The 19450-nt window shown below is 42.8% G+C and overlaps 1 protein-coding gene across 4 annotated transcripts in view; it reads left to right on the forward strand.

Annotated features, from left to right (window-relative positions):
* LOC115148920 (Down syndrome cell adhesion molecule homolog) overlaps window positions 1-19450 on the forward strand; it is a 135303-nt gene that overhangs the window by 86676 nt on the left and 29177 nt on the right. For all 4 annotated transcript variants that reach the window (XM_029691232.1, XM_029691234.1, XM_029691233.1 and 1 more), the window contains 7 exons: window positions 7094-7293; window positions 7556-7652; window positions 8784-8912; window positions 9987-10154; window positions 14465-14535; window positions 14753-15002; window positions 15883-16029. In XM_029691232.1, coding sequence (XP_029547092.1) covers window positions 7094-7293; window positions 7556-7652; window positions 8784-8912; window positions 9987-10154; window positions 14465-14535; window positions 14753-15002; window positions 15883-16029 — 1062 coding nt within the window. The remainder of the gene's footprint in view (window positions 1-7093; window positions 7294-7555; window positions 7653-8783; window positions 8913-9986; window positions 10155-14464; window positions 14536-14752; window positions 15003-15882; window positions 16030-19450) is intronic.

Consider the following 19450-nt stretch of genomic DNA (forward strand, 5'->3'; position numbering starts at 1 on the left):
GGCTGTGCTGTACTGGTGTGTGTTGTTTATCCAGGCCATACGACACCACTGCTGCTTGGGAAGCTGCTGCCACTTAAGAGGCTTAGGAGTAAATTAGAGCAACACTGGAAGTGACGGCTGTAAAGTGGTCAGGTGATATACAGTACTGGATGAGCTCTTGACTGGGTGATCACTCATAGAAGTTTACCTGGCTGTGTTACTGGAAAATGCACACATATAGGCATACACATGCACATGCACATGCACGCACACACACACACACACACACACACACACACACACACACACACACACACACACACACACACACGCTCACACACGCACACACACAGGCCATTACTGAAGAATCATGGCCCTCACAGGCTGCTACTGTAATTCAGTGGTTTAGACAGATTCCATTCGGCCAGGCTATTGTGGCGGACGCATGGGGAAATGAATTGCAGCTATTGTGATGTCACAGTGAGACGTTTTCATTGTTATTAGTGTCTGTGCATAGGCTAATGCCTAACCATAATACACCATGCATCAACGCATTGGAACGCTGTCACAGACGCCCACAGCCAGCAAAAATAGCTTATGTTGCACTAGCAGTATTTTCACAGCTTTATGTGTGTGCATGCATGCGTGCATGTGTACGTGTGTGCATACATGTGTACGTGCATGCGTGCAAATGTACATTCACAGTATTCATACTTTATATATCATAGGTTCAGAATATTTGGCATATTGCCTAGACACGTTAACACTTCATTCTACCTTCCTTAAAATTACCCATGTCCTTATTTAGATTTTGTGCAGCTGAGGGAACTAACAACATTTGAACCCATTTCCCTGTCTAAATGACTACAGTCTCTACTGTATACTGTACGTACCTCCACTGATGCAATTGACTGGATGCATCACTAATCCAGAGTAGGTTGATTTTATCAGAGTGGGTCAACAGCCACTTAATGTTTATCAGTGCCAATTAGGATCAATTAAGAGCATTACACTCATAACGCTCCGAGACACAATGATGAGAGCGCGCGCATAATGAGACTTAATTGGTGAAAAACAGCATTGTTGCCTGGTCGCCAAGCTCCCAATCACCCAATCAGACAGCTTCCCTCAGACACTGGAGTATAGAAAATAATCATTCTCTCTCTCTCTCTCTCTCTCTCTCTCTCTCTCGCTCTCTCCTTCCCCCGTTACAGCCCTCCAACTACCCACACAAAGCAGCCTGTCTGCAGCCATATACTCAGCATCATGCTCAATATCCAACCCAATTGTGCAGCTAAGGGAATTATTTTGGTGCAGTGAGTAGAGCTAGCACCCAGTGAACCAGTCATCTCTGTGCCATCACCACCATTCCCTCTACCTACCCACTCTACACACGCACACACACACACACACACACACACACACACACACACACACACACACACACACACACACACACACACACACACACACACACACACACACACACACACACACACACACACACACACACACACACACACACAGTGCCCCAGGGGCAGTGGGCTCCTGTAGGGAGTGATCTCGTCTCGTTCTCATCTCACTCCCATGGTTCAGTCATCCAGCCAGGGCACCCTGTGGCCTACATTCCTCAGCCAGACACTCACTCTGCTGGGGTAAACAGAGCCTGATGCCTGCGGCTGTGCATCCGACCTGGAATCTACAGTCATACACTACCGTTCAAAAGTTTGGGGTCACTTAGAAATGTTTTTGAAAGAAAAGCACATTTTTTGTCCATTAAAATAACATGAAATTGATCAGAAATACAATGTAGACATTGTTAATGTTGTAAATGACTATTGTAGCTGTTATCGGCTGATTTCTATGGAATATCTACATAGGCATACAGAGGCCCATTATCAGCAACCATCACTCCTGTGTTCCAATGGCACATTGTATTAGCTAATCTAAGTTGATCATTTAAAAGGCTAATTGATTATTAGAAAACCGTTTTGCAATTATGTTAGCATGCTGAAAACTGCTGGCCTTCTTTAGACTAGTTGAGTATCTGGAGTATCAGCATTTGTGGGTTCGATTACAGGCTCAAAATGACCAGAAAGAAATAACTTTCTTCTGAAACTCATCAGTCTATTCTTGTTCTGAGAAATGAAGGCTATTCCATGCGAGAAATTGCCAAGAAACTGAAGATCTCGTACAACGCTGTGTACTACTCCCTTCACAGAACAACGCAAACTGGCTCTAACCAGAAAAAAAGCCATATCTCTGTCCAGTGTCTGTGTTCCTTTGCCCATCTTTATCTTTAATTTTTATTGGCCAGTCTGAGAATGGCTTTTTCTTTGCAACTCTGCCAAGAAGGCCAGCATCCCAGAGTCGCCTCTTCACTGTTGACGTTGAGACTGGTGTTTTGCGGGTACTATTTAATGAAGCTGCCAGTTGAGGACTTGTGAGGCGTCTGTTTCTCAAATTAGACACTCTAATGGACTTGTCCTCTTGCTCACCGGGGCCTCCCACTCCTCTTTCTATTCTGGTTAGAGCCAGTTTTCGCCATTGGAACACAGGAGTGATGGGCCTGTGATAATGGGCCTGTGATAATGGGCCTCTGGATGACTATGTAGATATTCCATAAAAAATCTGCCATTTCCAGCTACAATAGTCATTTACAACATTAACAGTGTCAACACTGTATTTCTGATCAATTTGATGATATTTTAATGGAAAAACATTTGCTTTTCTTTTAAAAACAAGGACATTTCTAAGTGACCCCAAACTTTTGAACGGTAGTGTAGGTTCATGTTTCTGTTAGATGACCATTCAATGTACTGCATGTTGATGGATCAGGGGTGTCAGGTTGGTAGGAGATGGGATATTTTGTTATCTGTTTCAACTGAGTGAATAAGATGGTGGAAATATAGGCCTACTGCATATTTCACATCAGGCATAAGTATGGTAGATCTATATAAGTCTGGCTGGTGATACAACCTGTTTGTCATATGTTTGTCAAGTTCAGTTCTTGCTACTGCCACCGAAATGTACAGTGCATTCAGAAAGTATTCAGACCCCTTCACTTTTTCCACATTTTGTTACGGTACAGCCTTATTCTAAAATGGATTCAATATTTTTTTTTCATTCAACAATCTACACACAATACCCCATAATGACAAAGCGAAAACAAGTTTAGAAATTTGCTATGAGACTCGAAATTTTGCTCAGGTGCATCCTGTTTCCATTGATCATCCTTGTTTCTACAACTTAATTGGAGTCCACCTGTGGTAAATTCAATTGATTGGACATTATTTGGAAAGGCACACACCTGTCTATATAAGGTCCCACAGTTGACAGTGCATGTCAGAGCAAAAACCAAGACATGAGGTCGAAGGAATTGTCGTGAGAGCTCCGAGACAGGATTGTGCCGAGGCACAGATCTGGGGAAGGGTACCAAAAATGTCTACAGGATTGAAGGTCCCCAAGAACACTGTGGCCTCCATCATTCTTAAATGGAAGAAGTTTGCAACCACCAAGACTATTCCTAGAGCTGAGCAATCGGAGGAGAAGGGCCTTGGTCAGGGAGGTGACCAAGAACCCGATGGTCACTCTGTTAGAATAATTTGTATGTGTTAGAATAATGACTAAATTGTTCCACTCTGTTAATATAGAATAGGGAGATATGTTTAAGAATAATGGGATGATAAAATCAGGATATGGGGAGATCGGTTAGGATTGTAAAACTTTGAGGTTATATTCTTTAGTAGGGATGTAAACTGAGTGAAGTTGTAGATTAGTTAAAATAAAAACATTGTAGAGATTTCAAACCAAGAGGGTCATAAAGGGGGATGGAAGGTGAAAGCCTTGAAGAATGTGGCAAGTTTTTATGGTTCTTTGTGGTGAGTGGAAAAGTACTGGTTGTTGGAGAAGGGAGTGGTCTAAAGATAAGAATGTGTTTGTATTATAAAAGGACTGAGTCTTGATTTTGGACTTTAGAACGTTCTCTGAATAAACTGTACAGACCTTTTGCAGAAAGCTGAGTCCTTGCCTAATTATTCTTAACCCAGTGTCTTACAAACCTTGGGTAGATGTAGCTCAGTTGGTAGAGCATGGTGTTTGCAACACCAGGGTTGTGGGTTCAATTCCCACAGGGGGCCAGCACAGGAAAAAAATAATAATAAAAAAAATAAAAAAAATTGGATGAAATGTATGCATTCACTACTGTAAGTCGCTCTGGATAACAGCGTCTGCTAAATGACTAAAATGTAAATGTAAAAAAAATGATTAGTCAAGGCTTATTGATTGTTCATTTTTATCATTGGGATTCGAAAATTCCCATAACACACTCTTACTGGGCTCCAGAGTTCCGCTGCAGAGAAGGGAGAACCTTCCAGAAGGACAATCATCTCTGCAGCATTCCACCAATCAGGCCCTTATGGTAGAGTTGCCAGACAGAAGCCACTCTTCACTAAAAAGCTAATGACAGCCCGCTTGGAGTTTGCCAAAAGGCACATAAAGGAGAGATTCTCTGGTCTGAAAAAAACAAGATTGAACTCTTTGGCCTGAATGCCAGCGTCACGTCTGGAGGAAACCTGGCACCATCCCTACGGTGAAGCATGGTGGTGGCAGCATCATGCTGTGGGGATGTTTTTCAGCAGCAGTGACTGGGAGACTAGTCAGGATCGAAGGAAAGATGAACAGAACAAAGTACAGAAAGATTATTTATGAAAACCTGCTCCAGAACGCTCAGGACCTCAGACTGGGGTGAAGGTTCACCTTCCAACAGGACAATGACCCTAAGCACACAGCCAACACAACGCAGAAGTGGCTTCGGGACAAGTCTCTGAATGTCCTTGAGTGGCCCAGCCATAGCCCGGACTTTAGCCCGATCGAAGATCTCTGGAAAGACCTGAAAATAGCTGTGCAGCGATGCTCCCCATCCAACCTGACAGAGCTTGAGAGGATCTGCAGAGAATAATGGGAGAAACTCCCCAAATACAGGTGTGCCAAGCTTGTAGCGTCATACCCAAGAAGATTCGAGGCTATAGTCACTGCCAAAGGTACTTCAACAAAGTACTGAGTAAAGGGTCTGAATACTTATGTAAATGTAATATTTCAGTAGGTTTTTATAAATGTGCAAAAATTTCTAAAAAACAGATGTTGCTTTATCATTATGGGGTGTTATGTGTAGAGTGATGGGGGGGGGACGATTTAATCTATTTTAGAACAGGGCTGTAACGTAACAAAATGTGGAAAAAGTCAAGGGGACTAAACACTTCCCGAATGCACTGTATATATTGATTAATGTATTGAGACAGACAGGGTCTATTTTTTGCTTTTATTTACTCTTTTTGAGCCTGTAATGGACCACAACAATGCAGGCGTAAAGTATCTGGGCAGTGTTTTTAACTATAATGTCTCCTGACTATTTGCTCAATTATGTTATTGTTTGTCACATGAATAACATTATTACAAGATACAGAGATGCGTTATATATCCCTGTTTTTATTTTGGGTCTGCATTGCGACATTCAGGGCTGGAATAGTATAATCATGGTCCTGTTGGAAATCAATGGCTGGTCCATGTTCTATTCCTGGTACTATAAATGGCCTCTTCTGAGAACGGGGATAGAGAGAGAGGGAGAGAGAGATTGTCCAATGCCAGTTGGCATGGTAACCTGGCCAGGTGAAAGGGAGCCTGGGAGGAGGGATCTGCATCTTTTTCTCTCGCGGGAGCATAATATCCCAGAATTCCCTGCAGGCAGGCAGAGAAGCAGGCTGAGCAGGCTGGAGTGCATCATGTTTGTTGCCCTCTGGGCTGGAGGTTTTGAAACAGGGATCTCCTAGCCTCTACTCTGTCAGCTAGAGATACACATATCCGTCAGTGCTGCTGAATAAAGCGCTTGCGTGCGCGCATGCCTGTTTATTTAGTCCACAGTGTGAAATAAAAAATGAGTGGTTGTCTAATGTGTGAGTCTCCCAGTGGAGGCGTCACCTCGCTCCCCTGCCCCCAGAGCCGTGTTCCTCTGCCCATAATGCTGCTAGATATTAAAGAAATACGTCAACACAGCAATTACAGAAACAGCCTGGCACTGTGGCAAATGCCTCAGGACAGACAGACAGACAGACACAGCTGTGCTGCTTACTCTCTCACACACTGGTTACATTGGTCTTGTCTCCTCCTGTGTGATGCCCACCTCACCTCATGTAGCCCTTCCGTACAGTAGGCGCTTCATTGACTACATGTTTTTCAACAGTGTTGCGTCCCATTGAAGGCCTCTCATCCAATATCAACATGATCCTATGTCATAATTATGGTAATACTAGTGGACAACGTCATAAATGTTTGTTATAGTTTATGACTATGTAAAAGACTACCATTGCTCAAAATGCTAACATTTACAGAAGGCTGCAAGGAATAATTTTTTCCCTCACTACTCCAAGTGCATCTCACATAGTTGTCATGCTAAATAAATCAGCCTTATTTTTCTGTAGCACGGCTCAAAATGGCTGGGGAGTGAATAAGAGATGAAGCTTAAATGTCTGCATCCCCTCGCCTGACACTTTCCATCACATCACAGGAGCCATGGTGTGTGTGTGTGTGTGTGTCATTACACACTCAGTTGTGGGGGTAATGAGCTGTGTGTGTTTGAATCTCTAGTGTGTGTAGTGTGCTGTCCTTAGTGTGCTGTCAGAGACCGACCAATAAGTATTTTCTCCTATCCAAGCCTTGTCTGCTTGTGGTCACAAGATGTTTGTTGTCACAGCTCAACATAACAGGCAGGCATGGGGTTTATTGTGTATAATGTTAGAAGTTGGAGCAAACCAGCACACTTTGCAACCAATGAAGTCAGCTATACTATGACTCAATTAAGTGTAATTTTAGCAGAGTGATTTGATTCATTACACTATTCCCCTGTCTTGTAACTACCCTCCGTGTGGCAGGTATCACTATGATGTCCCACTGGAATTGGATTATGGCTAAACATGTTCAGCCAGTCTTACTTCATAACTAATGTAACATATGCCTTCTCCTCTTTTCTCTCTCTCTATCCCTCTCCCTCTCCTCCTTTCTCGCTCTCTGTCGTTCTCGCTCTCTCTCTTTCCCTCCCCTCTTTCTCTCTCCCTCCCAGTCCCAGCCATGATCACGTCGTACCCCAACACCACGCTGGCAACGCAGGGCAGTGAGAAGAGGATGAGCTGCACGGCCCACGGGGAGAAACCCATCATGGTGCGTTGGGAGAAGGAAGATCGCATCATCAACCCAGAGAGCAGCCACCGCTACGTGGTCACCGTCAAAGAGGTGGCCGACGAGGTCATCTCCACCCTGCAGGTACACATACACACCACCAGGGGGAGTGGTACTGCTCGCTTCCCAGTTATAGTTACCTCAGCTGAGGCCAGGTGGAGCACTACTGGTTATGCAGAGATTTTGCTTGGACCAAAGCGTTGGAGAAAAAGCCTGCATACTGAGTTTGTCAGTTTGTTATGATGGCTCATCATGAGCCCTGTCTGTGAATGATATGGCCCAGAATGTGTATTTCCCATGCACTTTCTTATCTATGTAGCTGACCCTCTTTTCCCCTTTTCTATAGATCCGGCCTACAGTGAGGGAAGACTCAGGCTTCTTCTCCTGCCATGCCATCAACTCCTATGGTGAAGACCGAGGGATCATCCAGCTAACAGTGCAAGGTACAGCTGCCTAACACTGACAATCGTCATGAAAACATCATGAAATAAAAATATATAACCCCTCCAAATAAGGTAATGATGCAACATCAGCATAATAATAATAACAATAATAATAATAATTTATTCAACTTATATAGCACTATTCATTACATAAAGAATCTCAAAGCGCTTTAAAGCAACACAAAAAAGACGAGCAATTTAGAAAACAACAACAACAGCATTATTCAAGGTTATCAGAGGGTCGGAAAGTTCATGGCTTGACTGATCATCAGAGGGAGGTGGTCAAAAGGGCAGAGCAAGCAAAGATGGTCTCTGGAGCATGTCCAGGGGCATGCAGACAGCACAGTGTCATGAAGATGTCTCGCCATCCTTGCCGTTTGTGTGGCTTCTCCATAGTAGGACTTGGATGACGTTTGAGCTCAGCCACTGCAGTTAATGGACTCCCTAGTAGGTGTAGCTAGCTAGCTAGCTAGTCCTTCATTACTACCATAGCGTTGTATACCCATATTAGAGTTCTGCTACCCCAACCAAGCCTGACAAGCCCCGACATTTTACATTGGGTTAGGACCGGGTAGGGCTTGTTTTTTTATCAGTAACTATGGTACGGGCAGGGCTCGGGTATCACTAAATTGATCACTAACATTTTGAAGCTGAGCCATTTGATGGTGCACTGCTGCACGGTACAGTCATATCTGACTAAGATCATAACATTGTGTCAGAAGTGCTTCAACCTCTTCAAATATAAGACAGGACAGATTATTTCACAGAAAATAATTATGTTCATTGAGTTTTGTCACGAAAAGTAGCTAAAAGCTAACTGCTCTCCAATGTCTCTTCATTGAGCAGAGCAGCCTAAGCGGAGCTGTTGCTATGAATACTCAGAGTCAAAGCGCCATGAGCAGAGCACACAGGGAGCGAGTAACAGACAGAGGGGTATCTAATAGATTTACAAACAGAGGAAGTTATTTCTGATTTCGGGTTTCAGGCAGGGCGGGGCCTTAAATTTGGCTGAAGCAATCTGGCCTGGGTTGGGTAGGACTTTAATGTCGCGGGCATGGGAAGGGCTTGGGGTTAAAATGCATGCCTGTGCAGGGCTCTAACACACATGTGTGACTTTGTGGTGCCCTTCAGAGCCCCCGGACCCTCCTGAGGTGGAGATCAGAGAGGTGAAGGACAGGACCATCGCCCTCCGCTGGACCATGGGCTTTGACGGAAACAGCCCAATCACAGGCTTCGACATTGAGTGCAAGAACAAATCAGGTACAAGACAAACAAGAGTTATCTTTGTAAGAGATGGCATGTTCTGGATGCCAGCGATGTATAGTAATACTGTAAGCAGTGTTTCACCTATATTCATTTTGCAGTGGTGGGCCGCCACTACTAAATTGTTGCCGCCACTCCAAAAGTTATGATTTATATACAATATTTCTACCGAGACGTGCTTTTAAAAGTATAGTGCGAGATTTTGGCAAGTAAGCCCTTTTTATACTTACACAGAGTCAGTTGAACTCATGGATACCATTTTTATAAAATTTTTATGTCTCTGCATGCAGTTTGAAGTAACTTGCTTACTAGCTTTAGCGCAAGTCATTCTGCTGACACTAATTAGCAATGGCTCACAAAACAACCTTCAACTTCTTTCAAACTGCACGGAGAGACATAAACATGGTATCAATTAGTCATGAGTTAATCTGATTCTGGCTAAGAATAAAATGGCTTGATTTCCAAAATCTCGCACTATCCCTTTAACAGTGACAGAGTGACAAGTTACAACATCAATTTGTAGCAAACAAAGTGAGCAGTGGTGCGTATGAGAGCCACGAGTGCACAGCCACCACTTGCTCCTCATCTCCATACAGTGCAGTGGCACGCATTAGTTATATTTCAGATGGTGTCAACATAATGTAATTTTCATGCACTTTGGAGTAGAATGTCTTTTAAAAAAATCACCATCAGTGACCTTCTCACAGTCGTTCTACAAAAAAATCTCCCGGAGGTGCATGCCCCAGGACCCCCCCAGGAAAGAGCAACCCCCCTATCACCGCTGCCTTTGCCACTGCTGCTAAAGATAATCTTAGGCGAAACACTGTATGAATACAAATACTTTAACTTCCTGTGTATGTCTATAGTCTATCCTGATGAAATGCTTCTCTGTATCATCATGTTAAGATGGATGTGCTCCTTTTGTCTTCCAAATAATCATTATTCATGATCTTTTCTTGTCTCAGTGCTATAATTCAATACCGCAGATTAATGCACTTAGCAGGCTTTGACCTCTAGCCCCGCTCAGTGGTCCTCACGAACCCACATAAACCTTGACCTCTGGCCCTACAGGCTCCTGGGAAACAGCCCAAAGGACCAAAGACGTGTCTCCCCAGCTCAACCAGGCCACCATCATAGACCTGCACCCCTCCTCCACCTACAGCATCCGCATGTTCGCCAAGAACCACATCGGCAAGAGTGAGGCCAGCAACGAACTCACCATCACCACAGACGAAGCAGGTATAGACTCACCAGACCACCACTGGTCATATGTATGCACATGCAGCATGCACACACAGACATCCCAGCTAACAACAAACATTCCCACAACTTTAGAGAACGTTCCCTTAAGAGTCTCAATAGGTCATTAACTAAGGTTTTCATAGGAATGTTCCCGTGATGTGCAAGGAATGTCTCCAAGAGACCAAGAGACCATTCCCTTAATGTGAAATAGAACTTACCGAGATTGTGGTTACCATGTTCTCAGAACATAAGATATTAATGTTCTATACACGTTGAATGAGAACATTGCAAGAACATTCATGTGTCCAGTTTTCTGTGGGTTAGGTGAATATTCCATCAACGGCCCACCAAACATACACAGAACATGGTTGCCATGTTCAGGTGGGCCTTTGCACTTCACCAAACAAAGGAAGGGAAGGGTGCTCAACAACAATGACAAAAAGGGTTTACCAAGATAAACTTAAACTTGCAATAATAGTGTTTAACATGATTTTTGAATGATTACATCATTTATGTACCCCACACATACAATTATCTGTAATGTCCCTCAGTTGAACAGTGAATTTCAAGCACAGATTCAACCACAAAGACCAGGGAGGTTTTCCACTGCATTGCGAAGAACGGCACCTATTGGTAGATGGGTAAAAATAAAAAAAGCAGACATTGAATATCCCTTTGAGCATGGTGAAGTTATTAATTACACTTTGGATGGCGTATCAATACACCCAGTTACTACAAAGATACAGGGATCCTTCCCAACTCAGTTGCCGGATAGGAAGAAAACCCCTCAGGGATTTCACCATGATGCCATTGGTGATTTTAAAACAGTTTCAGAGTTGAATGACTATGATAGGTAAAAACTGACAATGGATCAACAACATTGTAGTTACTCAACAAGACTAACCTAATTAACAGAGTGAAAAGTAGGAAGCCTGTACAGAATACAAATATTCCAAAATATGCATCATGTTTGCAACAAGGCACTAAAGTAATACTGCAAAAAATGTGGCAAAGCAATTAACTTTTTGTCCTGAATAAAAAGTGGTATGTTTGGGGCAAATCCAATGTAACACATTACTGAGTACCACTCTCCATATTTTCAAGCATAGTGGTGGCTGCATCATGTTATGGGTATGCTTGTAATCCTTAAGGACTAGGGAGTTTTCAGGGTAAAAAAAAAACGCAATGGAGCTATGCACAGGCAAAATCCTAAAGGAAAACTTGGTTCATTCCACTAGACACTGGGAGAGGAATTCACCTTTCAGCAGGACAATAACCTAAAACACAAGGCCAAATCTACACTGGAGTTGCTTACCAAGAAGACAGTGAATGTTCCTGAGTGGCCGAGTTACAGTTTTGACTTAAATCTGCTTAAAAATCTATGAAAATAATTGAAAATGGTTGTCTAGCAATAATCGACAACCAATTTGACAGAGCTTGAAGAATTTTGAAAAGAAAATTGGACAAATATTGTACAATCCAGGTGTGCAAAGCTCTTAGATACTTACCCAGAAAGACTCGCAGCTGTAATCACTGCCAAAGGTGATCCTAACATGTATTGACTCAGGGGTGTGAATACTTCTGTAAATGAGATATTTCTGTATTTCATTTTCAATACATTTGCTACAATTTCTAAAATCATGTTTTCACTTTGTCATTATTGGGTATTGTGTGTAGATAGGTGAGAGAAAAAATATATTTAATCAATTTTGAATTCAGGCTGTAACACAACAAAATGTGGAATAAATCAAGGGGTATGAATACTTTCTGAAGGCACTGTAGATAGCTTCATATATAATGCTCTTTCAGAGGGTTGGATAACGGAAACGGAGAAGGACTTTCTCATTACGCCACTCCCAGGCTACCCAGTTTATTATGGCTTACTGAAAATCAGTGGCGGCCCGTTATTCAGGGATTTGGGGCATATTATTTTGGCATAAATATGTGTCACATATCCGTTTGCAAACAATGTTTAAAAAAAATCATAGAGTTAATAAAGCCGCATACAAACATGGTCTCTTTTGTGCTTTCTTGAGTAAGCCAGCTCCGAAATGCAGGTGTTTCAGCCTAGCTCAGTGCTTTCTGTGGTGGTGGGGCAGCCAGCGGAAAAATCCTAAGCGTAGGGGTTGGTAATGTTCTCTAGTTGCGCCATGATTGGCTCAGTGTTCTGCCACTCATGGGGACACTACATCACCACAAAATCTACGGGTAGAGCTAGAAAATTCAAGCCCCTTGAGTGCTGCCATAGAGTTACATTAGAAGTGCCCATCCAAGAAGGCTCAAGGTCATTGGCCACAGATAATATGACGTCAAATCACGTTATATCTACCATAGCTTTGATTGGACTGATCATGTCAACATCATACTTTCAAAATCTTAGCTAGCAATCATCATCATAAATCAAATTGACAATCTACTGGCAAATCCTTTTCATATGACATATTAGACATACATGATTGCATTGTGCATGTAACAGTATTTATTATTCAATGTCCTCACCGGGGATTTAAAAATCACAACCTCTTGGTTCACAGTACTCCATTCTTCCTGCTATGCCACCAGGTCCACATCAGGTATCAGTTAATCTGACTATTCTATCATCATTGATTTGATTTACTTACTTCAGCAACTGGAGGACTTTCTGTAGTTGTCTAATGTTGGTGGGGCATATTAACCTGTTTTAATGATACTCCTGAATCACTATGACCAATAAAATATTTTCTGGTGTACCTTTTACCGACCTGGGATTTATTTCAAAGTGCATTCACGTTATTGCTTACACCTATCAAGTTGTTTCAGATAGTAAATCATTTTCCAAGTGTTCTAACGAAATGTCCATATAAACAATCAAAATGTCTGATAAGTGCAATACTGAAATTAACATATATTGCTAAGAATGTGAGAGTAAGTGGACTCCCCTACCAGGTCTCAATGCAAGGCCACCAGCAATAATGTCAAACACTCTAACCACTGTCCCAATAAGGGATATCTGAAGGGCATGTGCTTATTGGGCCAGTATAGTTATGCCCTATCCAGAAGAAACCCTAAACCCTCCTACCAAGGCACTTGTGCAGATCTGAAAAAACTTGATAGGTCTAAGCAAAAGGATGAATGCACTATGAAGTAAATCTCAGCTCTGTTAAAAATACACTCATTTTTTGGGGGGATTGATCATAGTGATACAGAAGTATCATTGAAACAGGTTAATATGCCCCACCGGCATCAGGCAACTATACAGAAAGCCCTTAAATTGTTTAAATATGTAAATCAAGTCAATAATAAGAGAATTGTCAACTTAACTGATCTGAGTTCAATCCCAGGTGAGGACATGTTGAATAATAAATGCATAATGTAATCTTGTATGTCAAAGTGTGTAAACACTGTATGTTAAAAGAACTTTGTGAGTATCCCTAACTTGGCCAACAGACAAAAAGAGCTGTGAATGGTTTAGTGGTTCACCAATCAGGGCATTGATGGGCTTGGCAACAGTAACAAGGTGTTCTTGCCATGTTTCCATAGAATATGATGTTGTTGGAATATTCTCCTAACCCTCAGAAAACTGGACCCAGGAATGTTATTGCAACATTCTCCTGAAACGTGTCTAGAACTTTAATTTCTGAGAACATGCCAACCATGTCCTGTGTATGTCTGGTGGAATGTGGATGAAATATTCTCCTAACCCTTAGAAAACTAGACACATGAATGTTCTTGCAACGTCCTATAAAACGCATCTAGAACATTAATGTTGTAAGAGGGGAATGGGGAGTCAAGTCAATTCATTAACAGCAGAGTGACATCATCTCCATTGGCTCTACTGCATTATTGAAGATACGCTGACCCTGCACTAAAAGCAGGACTTTTCAATTAACAGACCATGTTGTAAATGTCACACTGCAATCAATAGACCACGGGCCAGCCCCTCTGCAAACTGCCCCTGTTCCCTTTGGTGGTTCTTTGGTGGTTCCTCCCAACCCCCACTCTGCACTTCTCTCTCTCACTTCTCTTCTGACTGTCTGTCCCCCATGACCTCTCATAAACATGACTGCCATCTTCATTATTGTGAAGTGGGCTGGGCCATCTGAGACCAACTACTCTGGTCTACCCATAGATACAGTAGGACCTTAGCCTTCCATGTCTCAGAATCGTAGAATTGACTTGACCTTGGCATAACCTTCAAAATACACTCAGTTTGGATAGTTCCATTCCATTGGCAGAATGCTGGTAGACTGACTTCTTTGCCCTGTACCTCATCTACTGAACTGACAGTAGCTCAGATCTCAATTACCTTAATGTGTCTTTTCTTCTAGCCCCTGATGGTCCCCCACAAGATGTGCAGCTTGAAGCTTTCTCCTCTCAGAGCATCAAAGTCTCCTGGAGGGTAAGATACATTTAACCTGCTATTACCACTAGGACTGAAAAACCCTTACTGCAGCTCTATGGTCTGTTAGCTACATGGTCTGATACACTTCAGGGCCTTGAGGGCCACAACCATTCTTCTGTCCTTAAAGAGCTTTTGAAAAATACAAATTTCCCCCAATATCTAATGTGCGTTCCCCTCTCCTCCTTCTTCACTCCCCCTCTCTGTCCTCCCCCAGGCTCCTAAGAAGCATCTCCAGAACGGAGCGATCCGAGGCTACCAGGTGGGCTACAGGGAGTTCAGCTCCGGGGGAAACTACCAGTTCAATGTCATCACCATGGAAACGACGGGGGACAACGACCACAGTGAGAGCATCACCCTGGACAGCCTGAAGAAATTCACCCAGTATGGGGTGGTGGTGCAGGCCAGCAACAGCGCTGGGACTGGACCCTCCTCCCAGGAGGTCATCTCTACCACACTGGAGGATGGTGAGGACACGCGCACATGCACGCACATGCACACACGCACGCACACAGACACACACACACACACACACACACACACACACACACACATGACTGCCATCTTCATTATTGTGAAGTGGGCTGGGCCATCTGAGACCAACTACTCTGGTCTACCCACAGATACAGTAGGACCTTAGCCTTCCATGTCTCAGAATCGTAGAATTGACTTGACCTTGGCATAACCTTCAAAATACACTCAGTTTGGATAGTTCCATTCCATTGGCAGAATGCTGGTAGACTGACTTCTTTGCCCTGTACCTCATCTACTGAACTGACAGTAGCTCAGATCTCAATTACACACACACACACACACACACACACACACACACACACACACACACACACACACACACACACACACACACACACACACACACACACACACACACACACACACACACACACACACACACACAAACACTGCCCTTAGCTATCAGTGACAATATGGTAGACAGTGAAAATCTTATTAATTTCACAAATGTATTTTGCTGAATGAAGGTATTCTACATTATTGTGGTGCATCAAGGGTCAAATGGCTGATGTTTTGTCTTTGAGGGGAGTGAACTCCCAGGATGGAGCTTTATTGCCATCTAGTGGATAGTGTTGGTACTGCTGGTGTAGTGACTGTCACGTGATCAGTATGTGGCGGTCATTATTGCCATGGCTCAAAAAACCATGATGAATGCTAGATTCCAAAAGTTCAAATAAGCATTTTGAAGTTCACTTCCATTGTCCTCCAAGAGTAGCTCAATATTTTCGTCTCTTCAGTAAACTCTTCTGTTCATGCTTCTTGTTTGGAGAGTGAGGTAACGGTGTTGTTTTTCCTCCTGACTGGTTGTAACAGTTCCCAGCCGACCTCCAGAGAATGTCCAGGCCACGGCGGCGTCGCCAGAGGTTATCTCTCTGTCCTGGCTGACCCCTCCTAAAGACGCCCTCAACGGCATCCTGCTTGGCTTCAGAGTCATCTACTGGGCCAACCTGCCGGACGGAGGTACAGCAACACACAGTACACACACAGTACACACACAGTACACACACAGTACACACACAGTGTACACACACACACACACACACACACAGAGAAGGATGTAGACGTTATACTATATCTTGCCTGGTCCGTAACTCTCCAAGACACACTGTATATAGAATGTATACAGTATCAACATGATTCACTATGCATGAAAATTGAAGTGGATGAATGAGACATTTTTAGCAGTGACCCAGGCTTTCTAGTCCAATCCAGACAGCCTGGCATGGCATGCAGCCGTCACGTGCTGGAGAGACATCAGAGTGACCGCTTCTGACAGCCACGTTACCTTTGACCCCTCATCTGTCATATCACATCCTCGCTGATGGCCCCTGGATGCACTAATAGAAAAGCACCGCTCACAGCCTGACAGCTCAATCTAGTTTGCATAGTAACAGTGCATTTCATAGTGGGACACGCTCCAGAGTCCCAACAATACTACAGCCATAGCCATGTGTTACATATATTCTATACATATTGATATCTATCGTATGTAACGTTGAGTATGAATACAGATCTTATTCATTTAAATGAAATATGTCACTCATTATGTGTGATAAGAAATCATATTTATGTATTTATTGTCTAAGACACTTGTCTAAACCTTCAGCCAGTGCCTGTTGTGCTCTTCATATATTCCAAATATGAGCAAAGTATCATGGGTTGTTAAAACCTCATGCACCAGCAGACGGGGCTATAGGCCCTTTTTCTAAGTTGGTGAAAGAACTTAGTTTTATTCATCCAACACTGCTGTTCTAAGCATTTGGCTCTATCCCGTCACTGCAGTAATCAAACTCAAAATAATGTTTTCTTTTATTATTTGCATTCAAGCACTCATCAATGGTGTATATTTATCACCCATTTCATGAGTCAGAATAGTGATTCCAACTATCGTAAACCACAGCATATATTGTACTATACATTTCCAAATCACAGTATTCTGACTCGTAAACCTTTCACTCACTGTTATATCCCAAATAAGTGCTCTGAACAGCCCACAACACAACCATAAAGGATGGAGCTATAGAGACATAGATGAACAGATTCCAGCTAGTGTAGAACACCTGAGCTGTTAATATGCTATGGCTGCATTGGGACAGTTTGGCGTTTGAATGGCTTCATTAAAGAGAGGGAGGAGGAGGAAGGGAGAGAGGGAGGAGGAGGAGGAACACCTGTACTAACAGGGAGCATGGAGCATTAGTAAACTGTGGCTCACATCCAGACTGCAGTAGAGGAGGGAAGAGAGAGAGAGAGAATGGAGAGAAGACAGAGGATAGAGAAAGGAGGGGGAGAGAAAGAGGAAAGTGAAAGAGAGAAAGAGGAGAGAGATGGAGAGACATCTATAATTCAACACTTAGAGAAGCATTGTCAGAGTCAAGGAGAGACACACCAGAACAGACCTTGGATGGGCTTTTCAATCCCGTATTTGTGTCCATGGTTTGATTGAATAAGGTGTTATGTATGTTCACCGCTAAGACATCCTTGGCCATCTTATTTTATGTATGTGATATACTGTACAAGTATATCACATACAAAGCGATAAAGACATGGAATGGCCTCCCCTCCTCCCTGAAAGCTTTAGGCAGCCTCCAAGCCTTCTCACCCGAGGCAAAAACATGGGTTAAGTCCAATCAAAAGTGTTCACAATGATTTTAATCTAATAAACCACAGGGACTTTTTAATGCAACAGAAAACACTCTAGAACGCACACGTGTATTCAACAGGTGCAATAACTGGGCTTTGTTCAATATTTTGTTTTTACTAGGTGTTTTATGTGTTTTACAACCCCACTATTATCAAGTCCAACAGCATGTGCAATGATTTTTATGTGTAATGTCTTGCCTTCAGTTTTGAATAATGTCTGATGTATGTATCAAATGTATTCACGTTTATTTGTTCACCTACCCAGGGATTGCAGATGTATATTAGCTGTTAGCTAAATCTGGTGCAATGCATCACTTCTCACTCCTAAACCTTATGTTTTGTTGTACTGTAATCACATGTTATGTGAATAAAGTCATAACAGATTAAAAAAATAATAATAATCATGACAGCTGTGATGGAAACAGGGAGTTTCGGTACAATTTAAAAAATGCAGACAAATCATTTTTTTGATCGACATGGGGGGGATCTTTTTGTGTCTGTAAAATGTACTATGTGAGAAATTGCGGTGCAAATATTGATATAGCAACCATCGTATTGAAGTAAACTTGGAGTCACGCGATGACATGGTGTGTGGTCCTCCCACTGTGACTCGGGGAAACCATGCAATTTATTAGACTACAGCTGAAAAAAATGATGATGAACTTCACAGGGTTGTGAAAGTGCAAGGTGGTCTTGATGCTCCTTTCCAATATACACTGTGTGCATAATTATTAGCCAAGTGAGTATTCTGATCTTATCATTGTTTCTATTCACATTTTCGAACTCCAAACCATATAAACTTGAATGCTTATTGGATTTAATCATTTTCAGGTGATATGTATTTGTGTAATGAGGGAGGGTGTGGCGAAAGTGAATAACACCTTATATCAAGGTGTGCATAATTATTAGGCAGCCTCATTACCTCAGGTAAAATGGGCCAAAAAAGAAATTTAACTGACACTGAAAAAACAAAAATGTAAAATGCCTTTCAGACGGATGCGAAACTCTTTAAATAGCTAAACTATTGAGGTGTGACCACCGGACATTCAAATGTTTTGTTGCGAATAGTCAACTGGGGCGCAAAAAACGCATGGGGAAGAAAAGGCGCAAATTAACTGCAAAAGATTTGAGAAGAATTAAACGTCAAACTACCAGGAACCCATTATCCTCCAGTGCCACCGTATTCCAGAACTGCAACCTACCTGGAGTGTTCAGAAGTACAAGGTGTCAAGTGCTCAGAGACATGGCCAAGGTCAAGAAGACTGAAACAAGACCACCACTGAATAAGATTCACAAGTTGAAGCGTCAAGATTGGGAAAAGAAATACGTGAAGACAGATTTTTCAAAGGTTTTAGGGACAGATGAAATGAAAGTGACTCTTGATGGACCAAATGGATGGGCCCGTGGCTGGATCAGTAATGGACACAGGGCACCACTTTGAGTCAGGTGCCAGCAAGGTGAAGGAGGGGTACTGGTATGGGCTGCTATCATTGAGGATGAAGTAGTTGGACCTTTTCGGGTTGAAGATGGACTGAAACTCAACTCCCAAACCTACTGCCAGTTTCTGGAAGATTCTTTCGTCAAACAGTGGTACAGGAAGAAGTCCTCAGCATTCCAGAAGGCCATGATCTTTATGCAGGACAATGCTCCATCACATGCATCCAAGTACTCCACTGCTTGGCTAGCCAGCAAGGGCCTCAAAGATGCCTGAATAATGACCTAGCCCCCTTCCTCACCTGAC

The sequence above is a fragment of the Salmo trutta genome, chromosome 15, assembly GCF_901001165.1.
Source record: "Salmo trutta chromosome 15, fSalTru1.1, whole genome shotgun sequence".
NCBI lineage: Eukaryota > Metazoa > Chordata > Actinopteri > Salmoniformes > Salmonidae > Salmo > Salmo trutta.